The 10,244-nt window shown below is 34.2% G+C and overlaps 1 protein-coding gene across 1 annotated transcript in view; it reads right to left on the bottom strand.

Annotated features, from left to right (window-relative positions):
• The window catches only part of LOC111403467 (transcription factor RF2a-like), an 8,472-nt gene extending 4,889 nt beyond the window's left edge, over nt 1-3,583 (bottom strand). Inside the window, exon 1 of the mRNA XM_023031980.1 lies at nt 2,141-3,583. Within this exon, the coding sequence (XP_022887748.1) occupies nt 2,141-2,250 (110 nt within the window). The 5' untranslated portion in view covers nt 2,251-3,583. The remainder of the gene's footprint in view (nt 1-2,140) is intronic.
• Between the last annotated feature and the right edge of the window lie 6,661 nt (nt 3,584-10,244).

Here is a 10,244-nt window from a genome sequence, read left to right as displayed (position 1 = left end):
TTTAAAATTATTCCATATTATTTACAGGGACATGTCGTCTAATGTAACCCAGTTGGTCAAAAACTGTGTCAAACGAGTTTTGGCAACAAACAGTCAATTAACTAGGTTTCTTAAGCAGCATTCAATTTAAGCTTATGCACATTCACAACTTTTAAGTTTGACACTGTCCTTGGACTTAGCTTCCAAGACTCAGCTCCTTGGCTCCACTCTCAGGGACAAAGCAAGGAATTATTTTATTGTGTGCACTATTGCTATGCAGTTGAACTGACAATGCAATACAATTTTACTTTTACCACCAATGCACTGCATAAACACCAAATTATAACATGAATTAACTCAATTGAGCCTATTGTGGACATAAACAAATTGCAATCATTGCTAATAGAGTCCATCAGAATTGCACTAATCTGTCTTATTTGTCAAAGTTTGAAAAAAAAAATAATAATAATAATAATAATAACTTTCTGCTACTCTAATTATTTTATACAGTAGCTTCTACAAAATAAGCCCACTGCCATACCTTTTATACAAGCAAACAAACATATATCATAATAGATTCTAATGAAATGAAACAGGTGTCGCTGAAACTTAAAATGGAGACATAAGTACAAATACTATTCAAAAAACACACAAATAAAATATTTTTCCCACAGCATACAAGAACAAATCAACAACTATATTTCAAAATTCTACAATCTTAAAAGTATAAAAAGAGAAATATGAATTTTAACAAAAAATGCAAAAGGAAGTTTATCGGAGAAACATAGACAAGAAACTGTAGAGTAAATTAGAAAATGTGTGTCGAACTTTTTGCAAGGGAATTATGTTACGTGTTAGAAGGAATTTGATTGAAGAGGCTGCTGACATAGAAGGAAAAATTTTGATGAAGCGCAACTCTGGCACACCTGCAGAATTCTGCAGAGATGAGATTGCGGACTTTGGCCATTTTTAAATTGGCCTAGGCTGTTGGTTAATAGGTTTGCACATGGATGGGCATTTCTGTCCAGTCCAGCAGAGTAGACCCTCCCCCTCAACAGGGACAGGGCCAAGGGGCTCCATCCCTGTCCACTCTATTCTACCATAGCCTCATCCTAAACCCTTCTCCCACAGATTCCTTAAACCAAGTCATTTCCAGCAATCAGCTCTTATCTGTTAGCACTTGATTTAGAAAACTTTCCTACAGCAAGGTCTTGAGCCAAAGGCTGTCTGCTTTCTTTATTTCACTTGCAGTTAACTGGAACCCCATTAAAATCTTTAATTAATTAGAGAATACCAATCTATCATCTCAAATTTCAGTGTTTATAAATTTTATATTATGATCTAATGATGCTTACCCCTTAGAGCATCACATTTTATACCAGAAACAAATGAGTCTTTAATACCTATTCCCAGAGCATATTTACGTAGGCAGGTAATTAGTTTCGGTAAGTGCTTAAAGAAATCTCAGGCCATTTGTTTTATGGGTCCAGGAGATTAAAAACGAAATCAAAATGCCCCAGCCCCACATTACCCATTACTGAAGAAAATGTAGTTAACTTTTCCAGGGGAAACTTGACTTTTTATGTTGTTTCATTTAGTATTTTCAATTACAAATGTGACTGACAATTACAGTGGGACAAAGGAAGTAACATTTTATTTACTTTATTTTTGAAACAAACAAAATATGCAGCACATAATCAGTAAGGTTTTTGTGTTATATGCAGTCGTTAAGCAGATGGGCATGAGACAAGTTGGTTCGGCTTTAGTATTTCAAACTGACCCAAACCCACCCTTAAAGTGAAGCCGAACAAACTTGGGTCAGTTCTTTTTAATTAAATCAGTTTGGACTTGGGCCCAAATAAGAGTGGAAAATCTTTTTTGCTTGTAAATAGCACAATCGATTTAGCTGCAACGGTAAGAAAAAAGAAAGAATGAAGAGAGAAAATATAGAGATAAAAGCAAATAAATAAACAAATAAATAATGAAGAAGACGTTATACAGCTATGAAATTAAATAAACCAAAACTCAGAAATTAACCCTAATTGTATAAAACATAAACTGAAATACACGAGTTTAGAAATTAACACTAAAAATCATAAATTAAAAAACCTAAAATTCTGAGATTAACCCTAAAATTAAAATACACAAGTTGAGAAATTACCTTGAAAACTTAAATGATTTGCGCCGGAGGGAAAAACGTGTGGTGTGACATATGAAGATCGCCCAACGGAGAGCCCGACGGAGTGCGGCATAGCTAGTGGGTGGCGCCATTAGAAATGAAAGAGAAATTTTCTCGTCTTTGGAATAGACTAGTGAGAGAGGAGAATGAATTGAATGTAAGAGAGAGAAGTTGTATTTAATTACTTATTAGGTTATTTATTTATTATTTTTTCATTTTCTAGAACACGGGTCAGTTTTACTTATATCTAGATGCCCATATCCTCAGTTAAGAGGGAACCAGGTATATGTTGTTGCAGTAATATCTGCTATCTATATTCATCAACCTATAAATTAAAACATACAATCAAACGAGAAACTACCGATTATTCAAAATTTAATAAGGAAATAACATCTAAGAGGTTTCCCAATAAAACATGATCTTATAAGAAAATGTCACACGAATGAACAAACAAGAAGCATCTGTAGATGGATGACACCATTATTGCATTATCATCCTTTCACATCAGAACACTAAATTTTTCCCACCCATTCCACGAAAAGAAGACCTATAAGATGCTCCCAGTTTCTTTCTTTCTTGCCCAAAGACTCTTTTTATTCTAATTTGAGAAAGAGGTGCCCACGGCAAGTTTTTACGCACAGGGCCAGCGGCTTTCTTTATCTCGCTTGCCGTTAGTCCATCTAATGCCTTTCAGTTGGGGTCCATTTAGGGGTTAGACCGCTTGGGTTATTTTTCTAGTATCGAAGGCAATCCAACAATCTATGTGATGTATCTCATATGCACATTACTTTGTCAAAATTAGTACTTAACTCTTTTATCAAAAAAGCATTCAACATATTCCTCGTATATTGTAACAGCAAAATACAATCATACAAATTCAAAATATAAAGGAACCTCCTTTTTCAATATTCTATGGATGTTTCTCATTTTATTAGTTGGCTAGAACTATTGGCCACATTTCCTTTTCCGAAATGAAACCTGATGCAGTGTTTAAAGTCTACATGAAGCATAAAAGAAATTAAATTAATTAGGATTTCTTAAATTCCAATTTTTGTACATATTAAGTTTATTTCCTCGGTTACCTACTTAAATTAGGTTTGTTTAAACCTGGTTACCACTTTAGTTAGTGTAAACTACCATATTTATCATCAGTTTGGTATCAGAGCTTGAAGATTCATGTGGACTGCACGCATGCAAAAAGGGTAGTTTGAAGCATAGTTTTTAAACTCGTCCCAACTATTAGACCGGTCAAAGAATAAAGTCATCGTGTTGTCAGATCGATGAGTACTAGTTGAACCGGTAAGCTAAGAAGCACGGATACAAATACATAATTTGAATACGATACAATACGAATACGTCGATGCGACTTTTTTGAAAAAATTAGGATACATCTATACGTGTTATAAAATTCAACATAAATTTATTAGTACTAAAAAAATTAATACAGAAGCAGAATAATAAAAATAAAATAAAATATTAATGCACTTTATCCTAATCATTAATTGTTCAAACTTCATTTTCTTCAACGTCAATTTTTTCTTTTCATTTTCATTAACAATGACACCCTTCAACTCTGACTCATCTAATGAGAGATTAACAATATCAAACAGTTCAACACCGTCAAGAGTATCAAATGAGTTTTCAACAATATCCCTATTTTGGATTCTCCTTTCGAATATAGATCTAATTTTCTTGATAAAGGAAGCAGATTGCTATGAATGAAAATCAATTCTTTAGCTCATTGTAGAGCTATTTTATTCCTTCTCGTAAAGTGCGTAAAAGATTGCATACTCTAATTTTATTGTGCACTAAAAGAAGAAGAAGACTACACAAGAAATTTCAAAGCAATGTTTTGTAGTAAAGGTGCATGTGAATCATGAAGTATCATATGGATATCGAAAATCATACTAAAATATAAAATAATTAAAAAATACATATGTTGTTGCAGTAATATCTGCTATCTATATTCATCAACCTATAAATTAAAACATACAATCAAACGAGAAACTACCGATTATTCAAAATTTAATAAGGAAATAACATCTAAGAGGTTTCCCAATAAAACATGATCTTATAAGAAAATGTCACACGAATGAACAAACAAGAAGCATCTGTAGATGGATGACACCATTATTGCATTATCATCCTTTCACATCAGAACACTAAATTTTTCCCACCCATTCCACGAAAAGAAGACCTATAAGATGCTCCCAGTTTCTTTCTTTCTTGCCCAAAGACTCTTTTTATTCTAATTTGAGAAAGAGGTGCCCACGGCAAGTTTTTACGCACAGGGCCAGCGGCTTTCTTTATCTCGCTTGCCGTTAGTCCATCTAATGCCTTTCAGTTGGGGTCCATTTAGGGGTTAGACCGCTTGGGTTATTTTTCTAGTATCGAAGGCAATCCAACAATCTATGTGATGTATCTCATATGCACATTACTTTGTCAAAATTAGTACTTAACTCTTTTATCAAAAAAGCATTCAACATATTCCTCGTATATTGTAACAGCAAAATACAAGAGAAGATCATTAGTTTTACTATTCATATTAAGAGCATTTACCATTACTTTTATCGACTGCAATCACAATTATAATTTTTTTTTCCTCTTCATCTCATTCAACATATTCCTCGTATATTGTAACAGCAAAATACAATCATACAAATTTCAAAAATAAAGGAACCTTACTTTTTCAATATTCTATGGATGTTTCTCATTTTATTAGTTGGCTAGAACTATTGGCCACATTTCCTTTTCCGAAATGAAACCTGATGCAGTGTTTAAAGTCTACATGAAGCATAAAAGAAATTAAATTAATTAGGATTTCTTAAATTCCAATTTTTGTACATATTAAGTTTATTTCCTCGGTTACCTACTTAAATTAGGTTTGTTTAAACCTGGTTACCACTTTAGTTAGTGTAAACTACCATATTTATCATCAGTTTGGTATCAGAGCTTGAAGATTCATGTGGACTGCACGCATGCAAAAAGGGTAGTTTGAAGCATAGTTTTTAAACTCGTCCCAACTATTAGACCGGTCAAAGAATAAAGTCATCGTGTTGTCAGATCGATGAGTACTAGTTGAACCGGTAAGCTAAGAAGCACGGATACAAATACATAATTTGAATACGATACAATACGAATACGTCGATGCGACTTTTTTGAAAAAATTAGGATACATCTATACGTGTTATAAAATTCAACATAAATTTATTAGTACTAAAAAAATTAATACAGAAGCAGAATAATAAAAATAAAATAAAATAAAATATTAATGCACTTTATCCTAATCATTAATTGTTCAAACTTCATTTTCTTCAGCATCAATTTTTTCTTTTCATTTTCATTAACAATGACACCCTTCAACTCTGACTCATCTAATGAGAGATTAACAATCTCAAACAGTTCAACACCGTCAAGAGTATCAAATGAGTTTTCAACAATATCCCTATTTTGGATTCTCCTTTCGAATATAGATCTNGTCTCATCGATAAATAAGGGCCCATCCATTCCACCAACACCACCTTGATCGCTATAAAAGCTAATATCCGGGAAGAGAAAAAACCTCCGAGCGAGCAGGTGGGCTGTCAGGCATTATGTTAACATCCTGTCTAAATCGGCTTGAATCCGACAACATCCCATGACTAAGATGACCTAACTCTGCTGAACAACTAGGTCCTAAGGGAGGAAAATCTGATGATCCAGTTAGCTCTAATTTCCCATTATAATTACTAACAGGTGGTGTAAAAACAGTGTACCTTTCCAATGGATGTAGTTAACTTCCATTACCATGACTTGGAGATCTACCCTCATCCGTCAACCAGTTCTCAAAGCCCTAAAAAGTCAAAACACAATGTTTATTGCAATGTTGAGATGACCAACATATTGAATTATCTTATAGTATTAAAATCCCAAAACAAAACCAACTCGATTTTAAAAAAGAGGGGTTTTTCTTTTCTCATAAATCTGCCAAATGAGCATTCGATCTCAACCCTAATGCGAAAGATTTCACTGTACATAATATAATGATGTGGTATGAAATCAAATGCCTCGGAAAACTAAGCCTAAGAAAAAATTTCAATCAGCAGAAGAAAATGCTACAAATCAAAGAAAAGATATAAGAAACAAAATACAATAACTACCGTCAAATTTAAAACTCAAAACAGAGTATAACAAACGTATGATTGCAAAACATCGACAAAGAAGACGGAGAAATAAAAAACGTTCGTACAGGTAAAGGTTTTAGCTTTCTTTATTTTTCCTTGCTTTCGGGTTTACATCTCTGCTAAGTTTGATTGCAAATATTGAATTCAATTGAATTGAATTGGAAATGAATTTCAGAAAAATGAATTATTTAGAAATTATAAATTATTGTATTTGATTAGTATAATTTTTTTACGTGAAAAACATTGAAATAAAAGTATTTTTTTATATTCGTTTAACTTTGTTTTACATAAAAATTATCAATTAAATAGATGAAATTTACTGGTATTAGAAATAACATTTGTTTCGATTGCCAAAAAAAATTCAAAAAATTCAGCTATCTTTGAGTATTCGTTTGGTTTTATTTTACATGAAAATCGTCAATTAAAGAGAAATATTTTTTCACAATAATTCTTATAATTTGTTTCAATTACAAAAAAATAAAAATAAAAAATTGTTACAGAAGTCGGGAAACCAATTCCCACCATATACTATGAAAACATGGAAAACCACACTTTCCAATACAATGAAGAGTTGGAATTCTATGGAAATAATTGTGCTACCAAACAACAAAAAAATGGAAAAGATGGAATTGGAATTCCATTTCTATGTAATTCCATACTATCAAACATGGCCTAAATTCAGAGAATTGAACAGAATTTGAAGGAATCGAGTAGCCAAATCACTTCTCACAAGGGTTTGGTAGATAGCTACCAACAGTTTTAACTGGGGCAAATACGTGCAACAAATGCAACAGTGCATTAATTTCCAAGTTTTTAATCCTCAACTCTTATCAACTTCTTATAAACTCCTTCCGTAATGGGAAAAGCCTTGGTGGAAGCACAAAAGGAGAAAGGGGGGAAGAAGTCTAGTGCTAGTTTCAACGGTCACTAAACTTATGTTCATGTCTTTGATTGGTCATTAAAGTTTAAAATATTGAGTTTTGATCACTGAACTTAAATTCATGTCTTCAATTGCTCACTGAATTTAGGTTCATATCTTGGATTACTCACTGGAATTTAAAATGTCGAGTTTTGGCCACTGAATTTTGGAATATATCTACGTTACTCATTAGCATAACTATTGAATTTTGAAAAATATCAAATTACAGTGAGTAATGTACAGCATTTTTCAAAATTCAGTGAATAATGTACAATATTTTTCAAATTTCAGTGAGAAATGTACAATATTTTTCAAAATTCAGTAGCTAAAACTCAATATTTTAAATTTGAATGAGTAATCGAAGACATGAACCTAAGTTCAGTGACTAAAATTCAACATTTAAATTTTAGTGACCAATAATAGATATGGATTTAAGTTCAATGACCATTGGAACAATTAACTCCTGTAATGAGGCTTTCTTTTTTTCATACCAATCAAGAAATTTTATTTAATGTTATAAAAAAGTAATTTTTATCAAAATAATTTCTAATCTGCTGTTATTTATATTTGTATGATTTCTCAATTAAATGTAAAAAATTGGTTACAACTAGTAAATTAAATAGGAATATATTAGTAAACGAACAAAATAAAATATTCGCAATAAAGAAATATGACTGTATAATTGAGACAAGAAAATAAGAAAAGTCAACATATATAAATGAGACGGAAGGAATACATTTTTATCTTTCTCTTTCATTAATTAATTTCCAATTTCGCGAATTTTCCTAATTGTATTAAACCCTTGTTTGAGTTACAATCTTCTAAAAACTCATTTTCAACCACACATTTTTTAATAAAATAATATTATACGCAAATTCAAACTTTTTCTTAATTTTTAATTACACATTTTTCATCAATCCACTATTCAAAATACATTATTTCCTCCAAAATGGGACTCAATCAAGAGCTAAAACTCTATTTTTTGGTATCTTTGTAATCTTTCAGGATTTTATATCGTCTTTAACTAGGTTTACATGGGTTTCTATATATAGGACTCATTATTTCATTGTGAAAACATTCATTATTCACAACAATTGAGAGATTATTTTGTGAACTATTTTGCTTTCAAATTCCTTGTTTTTTGTTGAACAAATTATGAACTTATCAAAATTTTAATTCTTGTGGTGATCAAACTTTTTGGGTGAAATTTTCAAAGCTAGTGATCAAGAGGTTAACATATTGTCGGCGATTGTTGGTTACTTGGTTCAAATATTTGTGAGTCAAACTCTAAACTTTGGTATCTTGGCTTTCTTAGGATCAAATATTTTGTGGACTTCGTAACTTTAATTGCTTCGTGGACTCGCATCATAGATGCTATCTAGTACCAATGATACTAGAATACCGGTCTATGTGTTTACATTTTACATGTTCAATTAAAAATGAATTATTTCATTTTACATTTAAATGAATTTATCATTTAATGTCATGTAATTAACACGTTAACTAGTGCTAAACACTAGTGATGGTGAATAACATTACTTATAAAAATATGAAATAAATGTTACGCCCCTATCTGAACCACTTCGAAAAGTCCACCACCATATCATGTGAGGTGTGGAACACTCATCTGAAGTGACTTCACTAATGGTGGCGATCTGCTATCACGCTACGAGGCATAGGCAATTTTGCGGTACTGATCGAAGCACCCTCGCCCCTGAATCCGAGGCGAAATGCACTCCGGGGATCTCTGTCAGAGGATCCGCCATCAATTTCAGAATGAGATCTTTATCAAGATTTTTTTTACCCCTACGGTTCAAAGTGATTTGACGTCTCCATGAGGCTAGTTGATGTGACATATCAACTTTATGTCAACTCAATTCGGGAGAAGTAATTACCCGCCCACTTTATAGACGCGGCTGATTGACGCCTATGAATAGACGCCTTATACAGTCAGATGTATACATGTGTCCCACATCCAATGGTTCTCCTCACCTATAAATACTCAAGGCTTGGCAAGAGGTAAAGGTAATGAAACTCTTACTACTTAGCACTCCATAGTAGACAAATATATATATTTTCCTCCCCACTATTTCGCACAACCTTGATACTGTTCCGATCACGTGAGCCTAACTTGACCATTGGAGTGTATACGGCCGTCGTCACCCCCGCTGGTTCCGACCGTGTGCATCTGATCGTGCGTTAATTGTGCGGAGGGAGGAATATGTGGAGTGGCTATCTGTTGGCCTCGTGGATGGTCTAACTTCCGAGGTCAACATGGTGGAACTCTTTCAGCCGGCCTAATAAGCCTTGGGCACTTCAGGAGGCCAAAAAATTTCAAAGTCGTCATACAAGGGATGCTCCTCGAAGTGGTCAATGAAATTTTAAACAGCCATTTCCCCTGCCGACTTCAATTCCTCCTTCAAGGAGGCAATCTCCTAATTGTTGGCCCTCGCCCTCTACCTCAGCTCCGCTTTTTTTTTATTGGAGGCCTCCAGAGCCTCCGTGGCGAGCCGGTGGTGCTCATTGGCATGATCCACTCTTTGGGTCATAGCAGCCACCTGGCATTCCACTTCATAAAGCTCCTTCTTCAGCCGCTCTATGTCTCCTTTAGCAGCCACCAGTTGGGCCTCAGCCTCCCTTCTCCCTTTCTCCTCTTCAGCGGCCTTGGCCCGATCTTCCCTCACCGCATCCCCATATTGCATCACCTCCTTTAGGCGCTTGGCGAGATCCTCCCTCTTGGCATTGAGGTCTTTCACCAAGCTTTCAAATTGGATGCTGGTGCTCAGAGCCCGGGCCACACAGGCACTATTGGCCGCCGCTAAGTCCTCGACAGTGCAAGAGGCGGTATGGTTTCTCCATTCTTCGGTCCAGTACTTATTGTGGACCACTGCCACTGCAGCCGTTTCTGGGGAGAGAGCATCTAGTACTTCTTTCACTGGCTCTTCGGAGTTCATGCCCAAGAAGTCCACCTCCTTTGAGGGACGGGCTATTTTCCTCTTGGGCT

This window comes from Olea europaea, chromosome 11 (genome assembly GCF_002742605.1).
Source record: "Olea europaea var. sylvestris chromosome 11, O_europaea_v1, whole genome shotgun sequence".
NCBI classification, from domain to species: domain Eukaryota; kingdom Viridiplantae; phylum Streptophyta; class Magnoliopsida; order Lamiales; family Oleaceae; genus Olea; species Olea europaea.
The sequence above is the reverse complement of the archived record's forward strand: the minus strand, read 5'-3'. Positions and strand labels throughout refer to the sequence as shown.